The 26,184-nt window shown below is 35.3% G+C and overlaps 1 protein-coding gene across 1 annotated transcript; it reads left to right on the forward strand.

Annotated features, from left to right (window-relative positions):
* The first annotated feature begins 1,736 nt into the window (after positions 1-1,736).
* On the forward strand, positions 1,737-24,090 carry pde6b (phosphodiesterase 6B, cGMP-specific, rod, beta). Its single transcript, XM_066710875.1, has 22 exons — positions 1,737-2,987; positions 8,607-8,759; positions 9,098-9,187; positions 10,073-10,213; positions 11,404-11,478; positions 11,907-11,971; positions 12,178-12,244; positions 12,707-12,754; positions 13,113-13,262; positions 13,770-13,913; positions 14,493-14,558; positions 14,888-15,034; positions 15,359-15,466; positions 16,127-16,236; positions 16,414-16,501; positions 17,015-17,115; positions 17,825-17,932; positions 18,396-18,459; positions 18,703-18,777; positions 19,265-19,348; positions 20,075-20,234; positions 21,080-24,090. Exons 1-22 carry the CDS (start codon positions 2,517-2,519, stop codon positions 21,130-21,132), a joined length of 2,568 nt encoding a protein of 855 aa, XP_066566972.1. The 5' UTR covers positions 1,737-2,516; the 3' UTR covers positions 21,133-24,090.
* Positions 24,091-26,184: the final 2,094 nt, after the last annotated feature.

The raw sequence follows: 26,184 nt of genomic DNA on the forward strand, positions 1-26,184 counted from the left end.
TTACAAACTCTCTATATCTTTATCTGGGCTTTGTTTGACTCACGGGAGTTAAATCCATCACTTCATTTATTGTATATGTATGAGCTTCTTAATATCCATCTTATCCATCTGACCTTTTGGTTAAGATGGTTATTAGACCTTATTTTAGACTGCACAACTCTATTGGGCTGTACTAAATATAAGGATTATTATTGTATTATCCCACAACACTCATATTTTAACTTCCCAAATTCAGTGTGTATCTGTCTATCTGTCTGTCTATCTATCTATCTATCTATAGCTATCTGTCTGCATATATTTTTCTAACAAACAACTCCTAACACTCTCATGCCTGTATACCTAGTTTGGCCATCAGTGCAGTTGAAGGACTGAAACATGCACATTCTTAGTTTTGTTTACTGGTAGGGTTTTTATTGCTTTGGTATTCTTCAATGATGTGCTGGAATGATTGCTGGTATAAAAAGCAATTATGCTTTTTGCTAGTTAGAAATAAATAATGATAGTATTCAGTATAACAGGAAAGACATTTTTTATAAAGAGTACAGACATGTGGACACATCCTATTAAAAAACAAAAAATCTTCTTCTATATTCTAAGACACAGAGAACAAGGTTCCTATGAAGAGATAGTAACAACACCAAAGAACTTTGAAGTGAAGATGATTTACACACAGTAATTCCATCAGCATACAGGCAAACTCCCATCTGTGCACATCAGCCTCTATGGCAATGTTGACTGTACAAGAGAATACTAAATTAGATTATCCAGCATTTGCTTACACTTTTGCTAATAGGTGCAGACAGGATTTTCCGTGTCTGACTAACCCAGAACATCTGCTGAATGTAAGAGACACTGTATGCAACCCAGCAGCAAATAATTGATTAAAAATAAACTGTTAGCACTAAATTGTGAATTAACGGATGTTAAATTAATTTACCTTGCAGGCAGCCTGTATTATATCTGAACCGGGAGTGTCCAACTCTGTCCTGGAGAGCCCCAATTCAGTTACTTTTATAGGTCTTCTTGTGTAACCAGTTTCTAAAGACATTAGTTGTTGATCAATTAGACAAATTGGATGTTTATGTCAGGACAATTTGCTCCTTGAGACTGGGAGGGTAGTCCGGTATTTGTTGCAAATTATCTGTAAAGTACAGAACCGCCTGATTCAATGGCTCAAAATCTTTTGAAGTTTGAACCCTTACAGTTGAAATTTAAAACATTTGTGCAGAATAAGAAAACATAAGACAAACATGTATTTTTCCCCACTATCTTATCCTGTTTGCCATTTAAACTGTAAAGCTTTACCATCTCAATCAAAATGTGGTTAAGTGGTTTGGGTGTGCAAAATCATAAAGGGAGTAGGGCTACTTTACAGAAAAGAATAGCCTTGAATTTACATGTTTTTATTTCATACTTGTGATTTATTCATGGTTTATAAAATATTCTGTGCTCTTAATTAAATTAAAAAGAATTGTGCGGAATAAAAAAGACAAACCTTTATTTTTCTCCACTGTCTTATCCTGTTGGCTGTTTTAACTGTCAAACTTTATCACAGTGAACATATATGTTCTTAATTACATTCATGCTCAAAACAAATGTGTGTAAAATTTTAAATTGTGTGCTTTCCTCAAGGTTAAGGAGCATCCAGAATTGAACTATATTGATATCCTGAGTACACTTCTAGCATTGTGTAGTAAAATATGATTTTTACAATCCACGTGAGAATGAAAAAAATAAAATGAAATCAGAAGCCAACTATTCTATGTGCTACAATATAATCAGGCTTTTCTAATTTAAGTACAATTCCAATAACTTCACAAAATACTTTTCAATAAAACAATGTAAACAATGTTTTAATTGTAACAATGTAAAGGAAAATAACAATTCTCAATTTATTGCAAACAGAAGAAGTGACTCAAAAAGAAGTTTCAGGCTCTGAAATAATCAGAGAGTAGCTTGGCTAAATAGGGATTAGCAATAAGGAGTGTGATTTTAAGTAAGAACATAAAGAGCTTGCAAGCTGTGCTGGGACAGCTAGGAGAGTGGGCTGTGATAGCAAGCCAAAGTGTGGACCTGCTGTAAGCACATCTTAGTGTGGGTTTGTTATATACACTCTGGAATATAATATGAATTCACTCAACTAGCAGGTAATTTAAAGGAGAAGAAGCCACTATTGTCGCAGGATTGGCCATCAGCTTTGAGACAGGTCACCTGATCAGTTTTGCATGAGGAAATCTGCTCCAGCTAGAGTTCACCTTCAGCACTATTAAGAACATACCTTGCTGATGACAGTAAGATTGGTCTGTGCTTGCTCCTGCTACTGCAGGTGCTGGGTTTTAGAATTGGGTGCCCTGTAACCTTTTGCATTTAATTAGGAATTAGATTTTTCAATATATATATATGTATTTATTTCTGTTAAGAAAGGCAAATCAAAGGTTTTAATAATAATAATAATAATAATAATAATAATAATAATAAACAACTAGAGGACTGGGGCTGAAGATCCTGAATCCAAGATGAGTGTCACTAAGGAAGACGTGGAGAAGTTTCTCGATGGGAACCCACAATTTGCCAAGGGCTACTTTGACAAAAAGCTGAGACCAGGGGCGATCGCCGCTGTTCTGGGGCGCCAGGAGCCCTTGGTGGATTTTGCTTCTTTTAGGGAACTCAGCCAGGTAGAGGAAAGCGAAATTCTGTTTGAGCTCATCAGAGACATGCAGGAGAGCATCAACATGGAGAAAGTGGTCTTCAAGACACTCAAGAGGATCAGCTTCCTCATCCACGCCGACCGCTGCAGTCTCTTCATGTACCGCCAAAGGAATGGAGTAGCAGAACTGGCCACACGGCTGTTTAACGTCAATAAGGACGCCATCATGGAAGATTGTCTCGTATCCCCGGACTGTGAGATTGTCTTCCCTTTGGACATGGGGGTGGTGGGATATGTCGCCCAAACCAAGAAAACCATCAACATCAAGGATGTTAAAGAGGTAGGTTTTCGTGAGTTTTTTCTTTTAATTTTAGTTCAAGGTCTAATTGTATATGTAATCCCATTGGTCTTTACAAATTAGTTTGAGTATAAGGAGAGTTGCTTTGTAAGTGATTTTTTTGTATTGAGAAATGAATTTATGGCTGTGTCACAGGGTATCTTATACTTTGGTACTAAAACTCTGCTAAGAATTAAAAACTCTCTTGAGTGGAAATGATGGTGGATCTCAGTGATGCAAATAACTTATATAGCCATAAATATGTGCATATCTGTAAACTACAGTCATGAAGGTAGGCCAATAATCTAATAGTGAAGAGCTTCTCGTGTTCTAGAACACAAGACCCTATTTTATTCTGTTTTTTTTAACGTATTCTTAATTGAAGTGATGAATTGCCACATTAGATATTTCTAATTGATTGCAACTCATTCAAAGTTTTAAGACTTCATGTTTTGTAAACACGTTTTTCAGATGTTGTTACCTCCAACAGTTTAAGGGCCGCAAACAATTCATTAAGTAAAGTATGATTTCACTTAAGTTTTCAGTAAAGCAATTGGGAGTTGAACAGGAATGAAAACCAGGGGAGGGCATCCAGAAACAGAATGTAGGATGATTTCTTTTCACACTATATGTATTTGTTTTCTTTCATTACTCTTTAAAGAAAACACCCCCTAAACCTTGGAATATAATGAATAATCCTATTCCTGTTCTAATATTTAAATTTATGTTTTATAGATTCACCACCTTACATTGAAATTCATAGTTAGTTTTGATTAAGGGATAAAGACACACCTTTCAAACCTGTGAAGCATCAAACCAGGGTACCTTTAAACTCTGCTCATTATAGTTTTAATCTACTCATCATGCTCAGCACATTCAAGTTCTTATCATTCCCAGATTAAACAGCCAACATGGTGTATGTATGGTAACCATGTGATAAGGGTTTAAAAATTCAGTATACCACCAATACATATGAATATCAGTTATAAGTAGTACAGTACAGTTGTATTTGGATTTTGGTTTTGGCACAGGTAGTTTGGTGTTTTGGTAGTTTTAGTTTTTTTTTTTAACCTTGATAGAATCTGCTGTCGGAGTAGAGTTGAATACTGCATAATGTCATCTTCAAAGCAAACATAAAATAATCTCATACGTGAGTGTGTTACAAATGAAGAAGCAAGGATTAAATGTTACAAACGTCATCACTTCAAAATCTTCAGACAGTGCTAATAGCCAATGTTTCAAATGCAAAATCTACTTTACAGACAATTTGATAACCAGTCCTGCTGAATAAATATAAGAAAATATCAAATCCAGTATTTTTACTTGCCTATACAATGGGATACATATATTGTAAAAAATAATATGAATCATGTTTAGTTATATAAGGCTTAAGTATTAGCAACATTATATTGGTTTTAAAAATATATGGAGTTCATTGCAATCCTATTGGTATAATCCCATTTATATCTGCCATGTCCTCCAACCCTGATATAATATCTGGGATTACAAGTGCTGCTTCAAATTATATTCCAAGTTTCCAATGGGTCTGTACAGGTCATCCATGTGTATTATTTATGAAATTTCTGGATCTTTGTATAATATGTCTGGTTTTGTCAGCATACAAATTCAAGGACCAGCATTGTGATTGGTGTAGATGGTGTGGAAAAAATGTTTCCCTCATGGATGTGGTGGCACAAAAGCGATTGCACAACTTTTTCTGTACAGCAAATGATTATAGTCGATCAACTTCCTGTTATCGTGCAATGTGTTTTTGGGGTGTGGCATGACCTTGTGTACCATTTACCCCTTCCAGAAGAATGGATGACAAAAAAAAGATAAAATCCTGTTTCTTATCTTCTGTGTTTAGTTTAGTATTTTAGAGATTAAACCATTAATCATACATCAAAAGATTTGTTTAATTGTATGATTTACCCATGTGTGTTTGTTTTTGTTTGTTGTTTTGAGATGGCAGCAAGGTGATCCTCTTCCATAGTCTTAAACATTAAAATCAGAGTGAGTTGTACCTCAACCATTTGGTATAAAGCTGGGGTATTAATGGTGAACAGAACCATTTAAGATATTTTACTTTATAAATTATATTTTTCTGAACTGCTGTAATTTTGCCATCCTGAGACATTTAACTACCATTGTACAAGATCATTGTATGACTTTTTAAGAGGTGTTAAATATGATAAATATGGTTCCCAGTTTTGGAAAAAGCATCCTAGTGGGTATTCTCAGATATTTTAATTTATCTAGTTGGATCAGGGTGGTGGAGTGGAACAAATATATATATATATATACACTCACCTAAAGGATTATTAGGAACACCTGTTCAATTTCTCATTAATGAAATTATCTAACCAACCAATCACATGGCAGTTGCTTCAATGCATTTAGGGGTGTGGTCCTGGTCAAGACAATCTCCTGAACTCCAAATGAATGTCTGAATGGGAAAGAAAGGTGATTTAAGCAATTTTGAGCGTGGCATGGTTGTTGGTGCCAGACGGGCCAGTCTGAGTATTTCACAATCTGCTCAGTTACTGGGATTTTCACGCACAACCATTTCTAGGGTTTACAAAGAATGGTGTGAAAAGGGAAAAACATCCAGTATGCGGCAGTCCTGTGGGCGAAAATGCCTTGTTGATGCTAGAGGTCAGAGGAGAATGGGCCGACTGATTCAAGCTGATAGAAGAGCAACTTTGACTGAAATAACCACTCGTTACAACCGAGGTATGCAGCAAAGCATTTGTGAAGCCACAACACGTACAACCTTGAGGCAGATGGGCTACAACAGCAGAAGACCCCACCGGGTACCACTCATCTCCACTACAAATAGGAAAAAGAGGCTACAATTTGCACAAGCTCACCAAAATTGGACAGTTGAAGACTGGAAAAATGTTGCCTGGTCTGATGAGTCTCTAATTTCTGTTGAGACATTCAGATGGTAGAGTCAGAATTTGGCGTAAACAGAATGAGAACATGGATCCATCATGCCTTGTTACCACTGTGCAGGCTGGTGGTGGTGGTGTAATGGTGTGGGGGATGTTTTCTTGGCACACTTTAGGCCCCTTAGTGCCAATTGGGCATCGTTTAAATGCCACGGCCTACCTGAGCATTGTTTCTGACCATGTCCATCCCTTTATGACCACCATGTACCCATCCTCTGATGGCTACTTCCAGCAGGATAATGCACCATGTCACAAAGGTCGAATCATTTCAAATTGGTTTCTTGAACATGACAATGAGTTCACTGTACTAAACTGGCCCCCACAGTCACCAGATCTCAACCCAATAGAGCATCTTTGGGATGTGGTGGAACGGGAGCGTCGTGCCCTGGATGTGCATCCCACAAATCTCCATCAACTGCAAGATGCTATCCTATCAATATGTGCCAACATTTCTAAAGAATGCTTTCAGCGCCTTGTTGAATCAATGCCACGTAGAATTAAGGCAGTTCTGAAGGCGAAAGGGGGTCAAATACAGTATTAGTATGGTGTTCCTAATAATCCTTTAGGTGAGTGTATGTATGTATATATATATATATATATATATATATATATATATATATATATATATATATATATATATATATAATTATTTTTTTCTCTCCTCACTGATTGTCTCTTAGTTATTCCATCTTAAATATCTATAACCTATAACCAGCAAGATCTCCCCACCACCTCATGCAAAAACAGTCATGTTAAATATCATTACTTTTGCCTCAGTTTCCTCATTTGGTGTCAGATACCACATACTGTAGTTTATTTATATTGTAATATGCAGATAAATCTATTTCAAACATCCATAGGGAAATATCTTGCTTGTTTATTCTACAAGTGAACAATGCTGTTGGTGGGTATTTGTTGGGGGTGTCAAGTCCTAGTAGCTATCATAATTCATAAAATGAACAGCAGGTATACAAGGGGGCCCCACCTACAAATACCTAGTATTTGTATAGTTATAGATTGTGCTACTCACCTCAAATATAACTAACCTTTCTCCTCAATGAGAGTAATTATGATATATTAATTATCCCAAAATGATCTCCGGATAAAGCCTCTTTTCTCATAGTGAAAACTATAAGTAAGATACAGAATTGTTCCTTCTGATTTTAGAGATTTAAATTAATTATAAAAATTTGTAACCTTTGAGATTTGTTTTTGAAGACTTTGTTTTTTTTGTATAATGCCTTTTTGGTTACTGCTTCTTGCTTCTGATTTTTGACAGATGAACCTGTAATCCAAAAACACATATACTTAGCAAAAAACGTACTTACCAGTGCTTACTAGTATTTATTTTTTTATTGTATTGAAGCATAATGGTGTTTTTTTACTGTAACACTTCATGCTGCTAGAAAATTGTTTTTTTTTTTATTATTATATTTGTATTATTTGAGACTTGTAATACTAATTTGCATTTAATTACCTGTCTGTCTGTCCATTTTCATTTTAGCATTACACTTTTTTTATTCATATTTTGCTACAGTATTGCAGTACTCTTGAGCTACTCTATTGCATGGTAGTCTTGTTTCCCCAAATCTTGGTCTCTACACCAAGTCATTGTATCAGAAGCTTCACAAGTTACATGAGATATAGAACTTGGTGCTATGACGGCTATGAATACCAGCATCAGTGGACAACCAGTCAGGAAATCCAAATTGACATTCAGAATGTTTTTTATTAGCTTTAATTGGATGTAAAAATCTGAATGTCATTGTTATGCTGCTGTTTTCTTTCTTATGAGAGAGTTGACCACAATCACAGAGCATCGAAAGAATGTAATGTCCCCACCTCTCTAGTCTTGTAGTATGTTCAAGATGAATTTGAAGAGACCACAGAGACCGACTCCTCTGCTCTTGTACTAGAAATTGATGGAATGGTACAAAATCCTGGTCAATCAAGAGAACTGCAGTCCTGAGTGTCTCAGCAGTTAAAGGATGCTGGTCTCCAATCCCTGCTTTGCTATTTCTATTCCACAGCACGATATACAAATAGGTAACTGCCAGTGTATTGGGATAAATGGATAAGCAATCTTAAGTTTATCCCAGGTCTTTTTACAAATATTTTTTTATCTTAGAGAAAGAAAAAAAAAAAGATGATTAACTGTGGAATACAGCATGATTTTGTTAATAATATGCATGCCTACAATTGTATTTTTTTCTGAAATTTCAAATTATTATTTGACAAAATTCAACATGATTGGCATTTGTATAGGAAGTGCACACTTTCGTCCAGCTACTTTGTTATTAATACTGCCATGCATGATAATGCACTAAAATCTATAAAAAAACACATTGCACACCATGCTGAAAAGGATAGTGCACATCTGTCCAAATGGGCAGAGAGCTTCAGCTGTAATTTTCAGAACATTTTTATAACTGAATTCTGTTCCATAGATTATTCCATAACGTGATATATGGCAGCAGTATTCTATGAGGACATTCTTACTTACATGTTGGCATGGAAAGTATACACAGACACATATGTTGACTATTTACAGAAAATATTATAATTTTCTGATGTTTTTTTATTTTTTAGATTCCAATGCAGTGTAATAAAAGTAGGTGTAGAATGGGGATTTGTGCGTAAGTCACTGTTTCTCTTTGTTTTTGAAAACCAGAGCAGCCACTTCAGTTCATTTGTGGATGATTTGACGGAATACAAAACCAACAATATCCTTGCAACACCCATCATGAACGGCAAAGACGTGGTGGCAGTGATCATGGCGTTGAACAAAATTGACGCACCTCACTTCACAGATGAGGATGAGGATGTGAGTACAAAGTCAAATCAGCAACAAGCTGTGGTTTTCAACCACTTTACCAATTATTTATGCATTCTTCTGTGTCCTGTACAGCAAAGGCCTCTAAATGGGGCCTGCTAAATTAAAATAACCACAGGTCAAATAATGGCAATCACTTTAACTGTTGGGCTGGTTGCTTTTTAATGCCAATTCTCAAGCATGCCCCAGAGTGTATTTTTCTGTTAACTGAAAGGGCACCTACAGGAGTCTGACACTACAAAATGAGTAGCCTTCTAAAGACAGGAATTGTCTAATTTCTACATGCTGGATATTCACAATCATAATTACATATTTCTTCTTTGTTGTAGCTTTTTTTGAAATATTTGAATTTTGCTTCTTTAAACCTGAAGATATACCATCTGAGTTACCTGCACAACTGTGAGACACGCAGAGGACAAGTAAGGACTGCAGAACACTTTCCAATTCTAAAACTCTTTATTTAATCTATTGTGGCACAAGGGGATTACTGTCAGATGTGTATACAGACCAAGCAAACTGCTTCGAATCAGCTTAACTCCAATACAACCAAACATTTTTGCACAAATTAAAGTCTAACTTCAAGGTCCCCCATGATTTCATGATCAGAGAAATTGATATCAGGTTATTGGACATATTTGTTCTATTTTTCTAAGTTTTACTTTTCAACATGGAAACATTTAGTGCAGAGGTATAGTACATATACGTTCATATTATACAGTTGTATTGCCTATAAAACCAAACTACTGTATCTGAAAATGTTGATGGTTTGATCACATTTTATATGAAGGGGCATTTATTTTAATATTGTTCACTAATTATTTAGCAGATCGTAACCATTTATGAATGGTTATTATATAGTTATAAATGGTATGTACTAATGATAACACTTGTATTAACTGAGAATTCACAACAAAATAAATCTTTGTACATCTATGCATTACCTGGTTGTCAGTCTAATCCTAATCGTAACCTAATCCATCTGGAGCCAAATAAATAACTTACTGTTCAAAATCTTGAATAAATTAACAACAAAATACATATGCGCATTAACAAATGTAATACCTGATTCTTAAAAATGAAGACACACATTTCATATTCCAAGATGATAATCAGCCTAAATGCTATTTTAGGAATGGCAAACTTTTTTTTATTTTTTATTATTATTGAATGAATTATATATAAGATAATAACACTACAGTAGATTCAACATACTTTTATTAATTAATTAATTTGACAAAAGTTCTATACATTCTAATAGTTTTCATGACCTGATTAATTTACTAATTTGAATTATTTCTTGGAAGGTTTTGTTGTGGTCTGCGAACAAGGTGTTTGAGGAGCTGACCGATATTGAGAGACAGTTTCACAAAGCCTTGTACACAGTGAGAGCGTACCTGAACTGTGACAGATACTCAGTGGGGCTTCTAGACATGACAAAAGAAAAGGTAAGTCACCATGAAGTCATTTGCGGTTTCTCGCTATATAAATGCATCAATACACCTAAGATAGATACACTTATTGTTGTTGTATTTTCCTTTAAACAGATACTGAAGGCATCAACAACCATCCCAAACTCAACACAGGGAAACAATCTCATTGATTGTTATTAATATTGACAAAAAAAAAAAGACCAATTCTATCATTTTAACATTTTTTTAAAAAATTCCACATAGTTTGATGTGATATTATGATACCTTTATTAGACTGGACAATAATACTTGGAATATTCTGCTTCTCCTCTGACTGCACAGTGAAACTGGTAGGCACAATCTCCCTCGCATTTCTTTAGTGCTATCTCATGTAATATGTTACAACCTGGCAATGTCATATTAAGGAATGCATTTTGGTTTGCAACGTACAATGTAATAAAACCATTGCAGAAACACATTGACTACAAAGAGGTGGTTGAATATTGTTTGCATGAATTACAATGTTTTTGTCTTTTTAATGTTGACAAATGTCATTCTGTAATGTTCTCTGAATATATTTAATTCTAATTCCAAATAGATGCACGGTTTAATTGATTCACAAACTGACCATTTTTTGCAGCACTGAGGAAACTTATCCTAACTGTGGTAAAGCCATACATATTCTTCGTTTGATTTCTTTTAATATAAAAATGCAAAGATGTGGTTGCATATGAGTCTTTCGTACAATGTTATTTTTACAAATGTATTCAACATATAAATGTTCTGTTACAATGTTGCTATAACACTATTTTGTTATCTGGGATATAGGGCCAGATTAAATCAAAACTTTGACCCACCCGCTAATAGCAAACTACAAACTTATACATCATAGCGGTTACATTTATGATTAGACGAAAGTGGCATCTTACTAAAAATGCAGCCACAACTGAATATAGTTCTGTAGTTTTCTATTAGCGGGTGGGTCAATGTTTTGATTTAATCTGGCCCATAGTCTAAAAGAAGGGCCTGACAAGGCCTAAAAGGCAATGCTTAAAACAAAGTGTCACCAATATATTTAAGGGGGGCTGCTTGATGACACATTCCAAGCATAATCTCCCAGAGCAATATTTGAGATGTGCACAGTTTTAAAGTGAAACTGATTGCACTTGCAATTATTTTCTGTAATTTCCTCCCAATTAGTATTTGCTCTGTCTTGTGTTTTACAGGAGTTCTTCGATGTATGGCCTGTCCTCATGGGAGAAGTGCCACCTTATACTGGGCCTGTTACGCCAGATGGAAGGGTAGGTGTGCAGCCACTGCATGTTATAGGGTAGGCCTGAGAGGCATTCACTACTGGGGGGATTTCAAGCTTCTCTCTCAGGAGTCTTCTCCTGACCTTATTATTTGCAATACTTTGGTCCAGCTTTACGGAGGGACACTGCTAATATGGAAATATATTTCATGAAATTATTTATGGCATTTGTTTTTTTGTTTTTGTTTTTTTACTTCAGATGAGATTTAAAAAATAATCTGGTAATTGTTTAGACATAGGAAACATAGTTCTGAATACATTTTATTAATATAAATTTTATTTTAATTTATGAATGTTTTAAAGTATTTATGTTTACCAAGAATTAACAATAAATATCATATGATATACCTGGTCTTCCACTAGGCTACAATAATTGGTTTTAACTACTTTTTGTTTTTTCTTTCCATTTTGTTATAGGAAATAATTTTTTACAAAGTCATTGACTACATTCTTCATGGGAAAGAAGACATTAAAGTTATTCCGTAGGTGCCTTTTGAAAAGATTTTTCGTATTCATTCAAAATTATTACAGTTCTTTATAGGGTTTTGAAATAGAACCCTCACCCTAATACAGAGCACTCACTTAGTAAGGTCTGACCATAAGGCTTCAATCTGAATGAGCTGTCCATGAGTGCTATGGCATGTATGTATAAGCCCATGTAATTATGTCTTTGTTCACTTCTTCTCAGGAGTCCACCAGCCGACCATTGGGCTTTAGCTAGTGGTCTGCCAACATATGTAGCTGAAAGTGGTTTTGTAAGTGAATTATTTGTTTTACAAAAAAAAACATTTGATATGGCATGCTTTGTTAGGAATATTTATGTTTTCAAAACAATAATTTGTGCCCGATTACAGAGTAATGTTTGGTGTGTAACATAATTAACCATTTTTATGTTAATCTTATTTAAGATACATTTGCTTGAACTGTGACTAACATGATGTATTTGTAGTAAACTTGACCTTCCTGTGTACTTCCTGTGTACCTTATTAATATGTTAGTACAATTAGCATGCATTTAAGACATTAATACATTTAGTGCATTTGTCATGTATGATGAATGTAGTGCAGCATTTTAGTAATTATAGAACCTGAACTTTACAAAGTTTTTATCTTTAATCACAAATCCATCCGGGCTGGCTGGGGCACACTAAGACATGCAGATTGTGAATATTTTCCCCACTGGTCTTACATATCCTTGACACATCTGCTGTCTTCCAGATTTGCAACATCATGAATGCAGCCTCGGATGAGATGTTCAAGTTTCAGGTAAAGAAATAAACAAACAACCAAAGCCAACATCATTCATTACCTCAAATCTTAGTTGTGTGAGGTCCTATAAATATTTCACATGTATTGAGTATAGGTAGTAGTAGTAGAAGTAGAAGTAATATGAGTCAACATAGTAGAACAGTAGTAGCTGTAGTAGTTATATTCTCTAAAAGTCACCACATATTTCAAAGTCCGGCACCAGCATAAAGTAAAATTTCTAAGAGGCTTTCTGATTTTTATGAACTGCAACATTGAGCTCTTAAAGTAATGATGTGTTTTAAGTGTTTAAATGTATTTTAAGTGTTTAGATGATTTCTGTCTGGGATAGACATTAATTCAGACAGGTTTTCTGCAGAAAGAGCCTCTGGACAGCAGTGGCTGGACGATCAAAAACGTCCTGTCAATGCCCATTGTGAACAAAAAAGAAGAGATAGTTGGAGTTGCCACTTTCTACAACAGAAAAGATGGCAAGCCTTTCGATGAGCAGGACGAGACCATTATGGAGGTACCATTCCCATGAATAAATTACTGCTCTTTCACTTTTGACCTCGTTGGCATCTATAACAACACTAGGAGTTGACCAGCAGGACTGTAGTAAGTGTACTGAGATCTCCATTTAAGAATGTCTAAGGCCCTGTCTACATTACATAACAGATCTTGAGAACCATACTTGCATATGATCTGATTAATCCAGCTCTAAGCGCCACACAGAGGAACAATTGTACATTCAGTTGGGATTATTGCATCCACATGTAGTTCAGTTGCAGTTCCTCACAGCGCAATGCTTCATAGTACAGTATCCCTCCATGCACTTATATTTAATAACACAATATTTGCAGTGCCTATGCACCAAACATAAGCTGCTGTTGTTCCTGATCAAACACATACCTTAATTGACCTCTCACACATAATAAAGGTAGAGAATGCAGTGTTCTAGAGAGCAGTACCTCTGTTGAGATAATTGAGATAACACTGTTTAATCCCTACATTCCCTGTGTGCCTGTCTGTGTAGTCTCTAACACAGTTTCTTGGCTGGTCAGTTCTGAACACTGACACCTATGACAAAATGAACAAGTTGGAAAACCGAAAGGATATCGCTCAGGACATGGTACTCTACCATGTCAAATGTCGCAATGACGAAATTCAGAATATTCTGGTGAGTAACTTTATGTTTGTTTTTGGTGATGGCATATTTGTAGGCTTTTACCTGACCTGAGGTGAGTACTGCTCTGTGTTGAAAAGAGGGACCTGCAAACCTCCCTTTAAGGGATTTGTATTTTCCTGCAGCTGAAGCTTTTATTTTTTAATATTTGGTGGCTTGTGCATTCTTGGCAAAAGCTTTGTTTTCTCAACAGTAGTCAAATGATCATTGCAATACAGTGCAGATTTGAAGGATTAACAGATATGTAATATGTCTCTCTTCAATTGCCTTTGGGAATATACATTGTGAAGTAAAGAGGGTTATTATTACACATGATCTCTGCCCTCTCTCTTCCCTCTAGACAGGGATGTGGTATTATGTGGAGAAATGCATGAGAAACAAATATTTTGAAGGGTTCATACTTCTATTTTGAGTTAGGGGACAATGTGACTGCCTAAGACACCTTTAATGTCTGTTTCCAAGATAACTAACATATTCTATAAAATAAAAGCTGATGGGATGGTTTGTTTAAGTTTAAAGAAATGAATAATGCATTGCAGTGTGCTTCAATATGTAATATATTCTTTTCCCCAGAAAACACGGGAATACTTTGGGAAGGAGCCTGCAGAATGTGAAGAGGAGGAGCTTGGCGAGATTCTGGTAGGAACTATCTCTGGAAGTGGACATGTTATGTAGCACAAATCAAGTCTTGTTTTAGTTTATAGTTAAGGAAACAGATAGTTATGATGGGTTCTAATAGGTGTTTATTTCCTTAGTAAAACATAAAGAACATAAAATTTAAAAATAAAACAAATTTCAGAAAATTTCAGAGATGTGTATTGTGGTACTGAAGTCAGAACATGGATTGATGCATCAATGTGGTATTTGAATTAGAATTTCCAGAATTTGTGGTAGGTTTCTGGTGGCACAGTCTGAAACTATTTTACAGAAGAACTTGCAATGGCAATGCTTCATTTATGTGTCTGCAGAAAAAAGAGCTACCTGGGAAAACCAAATTTGAAATCTACGAGTTCCGGTTCTCAGACTTTGACTGCACAGAACTGGAGCTGGTAAAATGTGGGATTCAGATGTACTATGAGGTTGGGGTGGTCAAAAAATTCCAGATTCCACAAGAGGTAAATGGTTTTATGTGCTATACGATGATGCAATGATATTGTAACTGACAATGAAATATTGTCTAATGTTCTAATCAGTAATTTGTACAGAGTGGTATATATTCATTAGACAGAAAAAATACATTTTGCCCATTTTTAGTGTAATGACAGTATTTATCAATGTCAAAGATATGTCTGCATGCTGAAAAATGTGCATTCCTTTGGTATAATTAACGTTTTCCACCATTACAATTTTAAAAGAGAGTCATGTTTCTTGGCATATAGATCTACCCCTTGATTCCCTTTTAAACTTATGTCAATCTCTTCATTAAATCTCTGCTCCAGGTCTTGGTAAGATTCATGTATTCAGTCAGTAAAGGATACCGGAAGATTACCTACCACAATTGGCGCCATGGCTTCAATGTTGGCCAAACAATGTTCACATTGCTGACGGTAAGACTAACACATGACAATTTGAATTAAAAAATATATTTATAATAATTTAGGCCATAGTCAAGCCAACCCGAGAGTGTAATCAAGGCACCCCACAGAGGACGGACTAGGGGACAGACTTGATTTCAATAAAAATTACTTCTATGATCTTCATGTAAAATCATATGTACAGGTTATATTGCCTGGAGGGGAAGCAACCTTTGCCTTATACTGTGGAACCACAATGATTTATTTAGTTTTTGCTTGTCAGGTGAATTAAAAAAAATGATTTTTTTCTCTGCTAAAGAAAACTGTTTTTCATTCATTAAAATGTGAAATAAGTGAGGAAAGGGTGACCTTCTCTAAATCAAATTGTCTTGTCCAGTACCAATTCACTGTTTTTCAGATTTATTCTGCCTTGTTATTCAGTACGTAACTAAATATTTTGAGAATCAAAGCTACATTTTCTAGACTACAAGTATAGTGATACTAGTAGCTCATAATTTACATAAGTTGACGTCAATACTTAAGAACACTTTAGACTTTATTAATACCAAGGTCATAGACATTTTGTCTACGCCTATCTAACAGTATAAATATAGGTCCCAAAATATAAAATACGAAATAAATATCCCTTTACTTCATGTGTTCTGTTGTGCGCTTGTGTGTCTCTTGTGGCAGACGGGGAAGCTAAAGAGGTATTACACAGATCTGGAGGTACTGGCAATGATTACAGCTGCTTTCCTACATGATATAGACCACAGAGGAACGAATAACCTGTACCAGATGAAGTGAGTATGTCTTTGAAGTTTATTTTCACGCTGACAAGAACATTAGAATACTTACTCATACATCTTCACAGCTTCTGTGTCAGAATGTAGTATCTGACATTCTTGGTTGATGAGTTGTTTAAGATTTTGTGTCTAATTAATTCTTCAGTGTTGCATTACTTTGTATTTTACTGACAGATCACAAAATCCACTGGCTAAGCTCCATGGCTCATCCATTCTAGAGAGGCACCATTTAGAATTTGGCAAGTTTTTGCTCTCGGAAGAGGTCTGTATTATACTATTGTGTTTGCTTTCTTGTCACTCGGCCCTGTGGCCTAGACTTTGTCACATTCATTTTATTTTGTTGGGTATAATAATCTTGATAATCTTGTTGGCCTCTTACATAGTGCAAATATGATCTACAAGCATCTGTTTCACAGTCGTATTTGAATGTTTTCCTTTGACACAATGTTAATTGGTGATTCATTTTGTATAATAAAGTTGTTCATTAAGCTTGCATGCATTTATCAATAATATATATTTCAAGAGTTTGTTGAACACCAATTAAGCCTAGGGAAAACTAGCAATTCCAGTTGATTTAACTGAATTAAGAATTTAAGAATTTGGTGTAAACCTTTGACTGCCACTCCATACAAATCAAGGAGAGAGACCTCCTGATTTAGCTACAAACAGGATACATATTTCAAAATTACTTTATACCTAACAGAAAATCATGAGAGAATCTCTAAAAATGCATTAAGCACTATTCAATTAACCATGCCTGCTTTTTTTTGTACAGTCTTTAAACATTTATCAAAACCTAAACAGAAGACAGATCGATCATGTCATTCATCTCATGGATATCGCCATTATTGCCACAGATTTAGCACTTTATTTCAAGTAAGTACTATCAGTGGTCTAATGGTTATATTATGCTTATCATTATTTTGTGTGATTGTTTTGTTCTAATAGATAATAGTTACTTCATGACAATTAAAATGACTTTTTCTTCAAGAGACAAAAGTATAAACCTGAATTTTGCTTACATTTACATTTTTCTCAAGTGAGAGGCAATAAGCAATTTGATTCTTCCCTGTTAAACCCATGGCATAAATTAGCAATGGGTGAGCAGCAGATGCAATTTTATAGTACATAATATAAAGAAAATAAAGGAAAAAAGCATGACTTCAAAATGTACACAATGAGATATATAACATTTTTGGTATTGTTTGGAACATTTGTAAATAGACTCAGATTCATCTTTACATTGAATTGTCAAATTTCATAATCATTATCATGGATTTTTTTTTATTTACCTCACTAACTGGAAAGCATTTGAGGAAGTGACAGTACAATTCTCAGATAAGAACAACAACACTGGCCGAAACACCAACAGCCTGCTTCTAAAACCACATAATTTTAAATTAATTGAGATAAACACAGATAACCACCTGTAAACTGTAAATTGCAAACCAGTACTTCTGTTTGCCTGCGTCATCTCACTTCTACCCTAATGGTAAAGTTGAGTTTTAAAATTATGATTTACAATGGATGATCAGTGTTGGTCACTGAAAGATGAATGATCGTTTACTTTTGCTTATCGCAACAGAAAGAGGACAATGTTCCAGAAAATCGTCGACTTGTCAAAAACCTATGAAGATGAGAAGAAATGGGTAGATTACCTGTCACTAGAGACAACAAGGAAAGAGATTGTGATGTGAGTGAGAAAGAATCATCTGTAATATGTTCAGTAGATTATGCGTTTTCAGTAACCTAGAGACATTTAATCCTTGGGGATCGTATTACTGAAGAAAACAAAAAATTAAAGATGATGCAGATGCAGTTGCTCACATAAATAAGATTAATAGAAATGTTGATATAACTGTACTGAACTAATTTTCCATTGTTTTAAAGGTTAAATAATGGGCAATACATACTTGACAATGTACAGGAGTGGCATTGTATCCTGTGAGTTTGTTTCCACAGACAGAGCAGAAGTGATATATACCTGACAGTAGTTCTACAGAAACAATTATTTCAAGAATTATAAATTCTTCCAAATTGTAACCTTGAAGACAAAAGTGCAAGGCTTTTATTAAAAATATAAAGCAAAGTACCAATGTCTAAATGTTTTCTATCAGGGTGCCATTTTGAAGAAAAATATTTCTGTTGTGCTGTAGGGCCATGATGATGACTGCATGTGACTTATCTGCTATTACCAAACCTTGGGAAGTACAAAGCAAGGTAAAATAAACATTTCAGTTCTTAAAATAAGAGGTGAACAAAGAGGTGCTTTGTGCAAACTACCTATAAAATTATGTATTGGTTCTGTGTTTACATGGTATGTCAGGAATAATTCAATATCAGAAGCCTATTATATTTTTCTCACCCCCCTACATTTTTTTAATTGTTGTTTTTACAATTATATAATTATAGCAATTAGTATACTCCACATGCCCCCTGACCTTCTGAACTGTTGTTTGCCAGGTGGCTCTGTCTGTAGCAGCTGAGTTCTGGGAGCAAGGTGACTTGGAAAGGACTGTGCTCCAACAGAACCCCATTGTGAGTGCCTGCCAGTGTATTCACATCACACTCACTTCATGAACAGCATCATATCGATCAGCACAGTAGTTTTCAGTCCCTTTCTGTCCCCGCGTTGCTGTAGCTTTATATAGTTGTCAATCTCTGTTTCTATACAGCTAGTTGTGGATTCATTTCTGAAATTAAAGCATATTTTTTTAATTACTCCATCTGCATAGTCCAGTTATGTTGACACACTGTTATCTAAGATTAAATGATTGTATTAGTTTAATCATTGTACTGGGCAAGGGGGTTCATGGCACACATTCTCATTTCCTGAATGTCAGTGATTTCATTGAATTACCAACATGATTAATGTGATCCAGCATATGTGAATTAGCATACCAAAATAATCATGAATTATGCTGGGCATGATATTTCAGGTATACGTCTTTGTGATGCTCTGTAACTGTGTTCGGTGTAATGTTTCATGCATTTCATTATACTCTCTGTTCTTTGGTGATTTCAGCCCATGATGGACAGGAACAAATCAGCTGAACTCCCAAAACTCCAGTGTGGTTTCATTGACTTTGTCTGCGCCTTTGTCTACAAGGTACTGTACTATACTGTATTATACTTGATCCTGTTTTTTTTTTTTTTTTTCTACCACATACTGGTACAGACCAGCACTTCGAGGAGGAGTTCTTAGCTTATATAGTGAATTTGGGAACACAATCTCCTTATGGATCAAAAGGAAAACTTGGACCTTCTGTTACATCTAGCCCATAATAAGGTGATAAAGGACAGCTCTGAGTGACTTCTATGGTTATTCCAGTCACATGGGATTGTGCCAAGTTAGTTTAATACACCAACACAGTTATCCCTTGAGATACACAAATTCAAGTTACACGATTTACGCGTTAACACAAATTATAAATTAACATCCAAACAGGAGAAGCAATTCCAAAATGCATGACATTCTCATATATAGGCGACCACACGTTTGTTCTCAGTCTTTACATAAATCCAAGCACAGGGTGCTGGCAAGAAATTATTCTAGTAAAGCCTTGTAATAAATCTAAAATTAAACAATAAATATGCTTAAATTAATAATATGCTACAATAAATAAATTTGAACAATTTAATGCAAAGAGTAAAGTTGATTAAATAAGTTATAACATTTAGACTACTAAAATATGACGTATCATCACCATGCGTTCTGTCTCTCATAGGCAAAACACCTATAAAAAATAACAAAAATGTATATAAATAAATGCTTGCATCTCTTGGAAATCTTTTATCTGAGTGAAGATTCATCCAGAGCATTTCTCCTCTGCAGGAGTTTTCTCGTTTCCATGAAGCGATCACGCCCATGCTCGATGGCCTGATGAACAACAGGAAGGAGTGGAAAGCCAGGGCTGACGAGTATGATGCCAAAATGAAGGCTATTGAAGAGGAGAAGAAGAAAAAGGAGGAGGCTGCAGCTGCAGCCATGCAAGGTCAGACCCATTCTGTCCATCTTCCTGTTCACCATGTCCCTCACCAGCCACTGCTCAGTCATATCTGGTTCTATCCGGTCTACATTCTCTCTCTATGTATATCCAAACGTTTCCACAAACCTCTTGTTTGTGAATGTGCAATTTAGCCAATGGTCAGACATTGACCTTTCTCAGCCTAACTCATGTCACACTATAATGTAGAGCTTTGTACCCCAATCCTGGTCCTGAGAACCTACTTCAGATTCAGTGGGAATTTTGTATAAATGTAGTTGAAGAACAAGTTATTCTAGACTGACAAGGCCTACATAAATTGTTTCAACTAGTAAACAGTATAGCTTATTGAAATGAGAACCAGAATACATGTTGGCTATATCCAAGACCAAGGCTGTAGACCCCTGATTTAGATTGAAAAATGTGTTCCAAAAGGAAGAGAATTAAACTGAAATGATATTTACATCTACCAGCACATGATTTGAGATGCAATAAGCAACATGCAGATTTTTGGCAACTTTTGTTTTATGGCGTTCTGAAGGTGAGAGAGAGATGGAGAGAGATTAAGAGAATGCACTATTTTTTATAATGGCAGACAATTTTTGTTTCTGAGTGGAAGCATGTGAAAATCTTGTTAACAATTATGCAATACCCTTTACATAACCCAAAATCACACGACTCAGGCACGAAGGTTGTTTTTGTTGCGTCTGATTGTCAACTAAGCAAACTAAAGCACTTTCTAAAGTAAATTTTATTCAGTGACATTGAAAAGCTGTCCAGCCAAACCCTGTTTTTTCTTACCTAGACTTATAATTTAAAGTTGTTGTTTTTTTTCTTATTTTTACCTGTATCAGCTAATGCAAATGCTAAAGGAGCTTCTCAGTCCAAGACCTGCTCTATCAGTTAAGCCCAGGGGCTTCTGGGTGTGCAAGAACTTCCTCAGCCTGAAAGAAAGCCGTTCACTGACTGCCAGCGGGAGACTTTTCTAACCTGAGAAAAGCCAGAAGGTTTTATTCCCCGGACAACACACAGTTCAGATAACAAATGTACTACAAACTAATTTTATACATTATTTTATCTATTGAACACAGAGTGACTATTGCCGGTGATGTTTTTGTTTAGTTTATTTGTCCTTAGGATCTAAGTCCTTGTTTTCTTTTGCTCACCATGAAAACACGGAAATGTATTTCATTAGCTACTGCAAACTCATTGTTTGAAATTAGACCCTCCCCAAAATTAAACAGTTGATAGTGTGGATCATTTGGATCATTAAAAAATTATAACAAGGAATTATTTAATTGAATATTATTTGATTTGGGGGAGTCTTTGTGGTATTCTGTGTGCTTTAAATATGCAATACGAATGCAAATATGTTACTGTACCTGATCTGTGTGGAAATGTTAAGTGTGCACAGTGAGAATAATTACAGAATTGAATTGATGAGGCTGTCCTATGTGTGTGACCTTTTAATACTGATTAATGTCAGTTTTCTATAGCCAGTGAATTAATCTGGTGGTCATAATTGTGGGGACCTCCACTTTACTTTCTATAGAGGTCTAGCTGAAGCACAATTTTTTTTTCAGCAGAGACTCTCATGGCATCACCATGTATTGCGATAATTTCTGAAGTAACATGCCTGTGCTTTTTTGTCTTTGCATTGTTCACTTTCTGACAGGTTTGTTGTATTTTTATAAACCCACTCACTACCAAGATTTGAACTTACACTGATTGTATCCCTTCAGTTGTCAAGGCCATAGGCACCTTAAGCTGCCCTTACAACACACCACTGCTGCACTACACCTAAGATGACATCTTATCAATGTGTACAGTGGACTATTAAATGAGTTAAAAGGAATATGAGGTTGCAAGAAAATGATACTTAATACAGTTGTAGCTACATATGTTGACATAGAAAGCTATAACTGCTTGCTGTGCTGAGCTGAGGGCTATTTTTATAACCCTGAACATCCCCGAGCAAAACAACTTCTGTGCTGTTCTCAAAATAGGTTACAGTTTGACATTTTCCTTCCAGTGTTCAAAAATGTACATTAATTGAGGGACATTTTACAAATAGGGCAAGAACTCTTCTGGTCATTAAATAAATCCAGGGTCTGCTAATGTCTATTCCTTAGTTTTTAGTTTATTGTCTACTAGGCTCTTTATGTACAGTACTGCATGACCTTTCAGCAGATATCTACTAAATGTCTTTTGTCTAACTTGCGTAAAGGTAGAACTTCAGAATCTAAAATATGTACTTTTTGTCATCCCCTTCTATATAGAAGTATCTCAATACAGTGAATAACAGAATTTAATTACTAAACCCTATTTAGGCAGTAGTCACTATTTTGTGCTACAACTAACTCCTTTATTATGCGTGTGTATTGTCTGTAAATATACCGTGTGAGTATGCTTCTAACAACAATTGGCTTTTAAAGTCATTTAAAATAGGCTACTCCAGAAGATTCTTCTGAGCTGTTTCTTATCGTCTTTACTCCAGAAAATTTCACATTCGGGACTGTATTGTCCTTTTTATACATCAACAGGTTGTTTCTCCAGTAGTGGCACACCTGGCATTAGACAAATAAATGCATGTGTAATACTAGTGTTTCTGAAAGGATGTATTTGGATTGTGTATTTACATTTGTACACAGGCCTGCTATGCAAATGTATTACAATTTTGAAACTTTGATATCACACTAAGGGCTAGACCAAATCAAAACATTGACCTACCTGTGAATCGCTAAGTACAAACCTGCCGCGTTTTCATTTATTGACAGAAGACACTTTCTACTACTTATAAAACAAAACGCGATAGAGTACAAGTCTGTAGTTTGCATTTTGTGGGTAGGTCAAATTTTGATTTGGTCTCACACTAAGTTTCTCTCTGTTGCCTTGATACTCCTGGTAAATAACCATTCTGCATGCAAAATAATGACTGTTTTGCATTTGTAGCCTACATGTCTAATGCTAGAACCTTATACTTAACGATTCTGTGATTTCCATCATTATTGCTATTTATTTTTTGAAAGGATTAATTAAACAACAGCACATTCCACACGTCCATGCTGATTCTATCAAATTTATATATATAATCTTTGACATATATTCATATTCATTTATATGCACTGTAAATATACTCAAATTGTATATATGTAATAGACTGATAATGTATAATTTTGTAGAATATATTTTTATTTTTATTATATTTCGCATAATAATAATTCAGTTTCATTGAAATGCAATCTATATTTAATTTAGTACATGTTTGCAACTAAGCTTTCATTTAGGTTTTGCTTTTTTTTTTTATAATTTCTCACTTCAGAAAATTGGTTTCATTTAAGCACTGACATGAAGTTCTCTAGAAATGTGTCTCTTAGTCCCTGCAACATTTACTAGTGTAGGTTTCATTTAAAAGCACATACAGTGAACATTGATCTTTACTGACAAACCAGGTATTCATGTTATGCTGCTTTCATACAAGGATAGAAAACTGATAAGAAGATATTAACTGCTGCAATCATACAGTTATCCTAATGAAACAGTATGCAAATTAAAAACATTTTACATTGAATGAAATCCAAGATCAAACCACCCAACTGTGTGAATTTGGCATACAAAAATGTATTATTTGTAAAAGTACAGTGTATTTGTGTGTGGGGTTTTCAGAGATTGTGCAAACTTATTTTTATTTTATTAAGCTGATCCATTGCATAGGTCTTAAGAGTCTTTCTACGCATGAAAAATTAATTTCCACTTCACTCACAACACTGCTGAATCAAGTAGGACATTGTTACCTAGACTTATTCCTCTTGTGTATTTGTTATGTAAAATGAACATGTCAAAGAAAAATAAAATGAAACACATGGGGAGAAAAAATACTTGCAAGACTATCTGTCCCAGTAGTTTACCTTATTATTGGAAGCAGTGTCTTAAATCAGATGGCTCCTGATGAGAAAGACTGAAAGGTATACATGTGAAAATGCCTGTGTAAATATGTTCCTTTCTTACCTATACATTTCCTCTGACTTCTGCAGCCAGGTAACCAGCTCTGAGAAAGTGAATTGGTGATTCACCTGCTCATAAATCTTCTTAGCCAGCAGAAACAATCAGCACTTTCCAAGCATCTGCGGCTAAATATGTTCATATTTAATCTGCCAAGGTCAACCTCGAAAACCACAGTCTAAGTTTACTCCCATTATCCTGAGGAATCCCAGTATTGAGCTCTATTGCAGCGTCATTTGGAGTAAGTCTTGGAGCAGAGCGTAGTCTGGATTACAGTGGAAACTACTGCACTGCACTTAGACTGTGAAACCCCTGTATTTATTGTAATTTTTTAATCCGACTTATAGGGCTACCCTGGTCGACAGCTTTCAGAAAGGAACTAAACCACTAACCCAATGTTAATGATTATCCAGCTGAGCAGAAGAACATGAAAGCACATATCAATCTTTAGAATTCCTAGTGATTTTATGTAAGTATTGCTCAAAAACGGAGGAGTATTTCCACTGTAAGAGCTCTTTACATGGTATGAACACAAGTTACCTGTTAACAGACTATAATAACAGCAACCCTATAGTATTCTCCCACCCTATCACAACATGCCCTTAATTTGGTAAAAGGGTTGTTCAGCATCAATCAGTTCTTGGCCTGTTCTTTAAAATAATCTGAAAGGACAGTAAATGAGAGCTAACTGTGAGGTAAGATTTCACAGTGCATTCAAGACAATCAGCAGTCCTGAGGTCTAAATTGGCTAAAGCCTGCTGTTTATCCCTGTTTAATAACATTTTGTTGCATTTACTTTAAGACTTGAATAAAATGTATACCGATATAATTCACAATAAAATAAGGAAAGGTGCCCCAGTCTCCTGAGGGACTGAAATATGTGCATTTACAATGTGAAGCCATTCTAGTCACTGCAGCACATCTCGCCAGCCCTCGCACCCGCACGCAGAATGCCCTGTTCACTCAGCACTTTCTTATATTGGACAGTGACCTGAATCCTTGGATTTATAGTAAACCACAAAGGGATTATACCTCCTTCACTTTATTAATCTGGACGCTCTCTATTGCTGAAGGACAGGGGTGACATGTTGTAACACATTACAGTTGTATGATTAAATGCATTACAAGATTAGAGTGACAGTATCCAAACCAATGAGTTTTAAATAATGAATAACATCCAAGACAAAGAAAAAGCTCCTTGAGAAACCTAGGATCTGATTTCATTTGATTCTATTAGCACACAATCCACTGTCAAGATAAAAGGCTCAGATTAAATATCTGCCATTTAAATAAATTCTGTGGTATATGGAAAATGCATTTTTAGTGTGTGTGTGTGTGTGTGTGAGACATTATATATATATATATATATATATATATATAATACACACATGTAGTAAAGTAAGACAAAATGAAAAGGTTAATACTGCCATTCAATATAACAGTGCCTTGAAATGTAAACCACCAAAAATTAAAATTAAACTAGTATTGTTATATAGTATTAATAAATTACATGTTAAACTTCTCTAAACATACATTTAGAAATGTTGTATTATCTATGCTGTCAGCCTATACCATATGCCTCGGGGAGAATGACAAAGTTGACACCCTGCCAGTCTGCTAAGAAATCTGCAGAAGTTTTGTTTTTTTTGGCGTTTGTTTTTTCAGTTTAATATTCCACCCATTATATACACCGATCAGCCATAACATTATGACCAATGACAGGTGAAGTGAATAACACTGATAATCTCTTTATCATGGCACCTGTCAGTGGGTGGGATATATTAGGCAGCAAGTGAACATTTTGTCCTCAAAGTTGATGGGCAAGCATAAGGATCTGAGCGACTTTGACGAGGGCCAAATTGTGATGGCTAGACGACTGGGTCAGAGCATCTCCAAAACTGCAGCTCAGTACCTATCAAAAGTGGTCCAAGGAAGGAAAAGCACTGAACCGGTGACA

This window comes from Amia ocellicauda, chromosome 8 (assembly GCF_036373705.1).
Source record: "Amia ocellicauda isolate fAmiCal2 chromosome 8, fAmiCal2.hap1, whole genome shotgun sequence".
Classification (NCBI taxonomy): domain Eukaryota; kingdom Metazoa; phylum Chordata; class Actinopteri; order Amiiformes; family Amiidae; genus Amia; species Amia ocellicauda.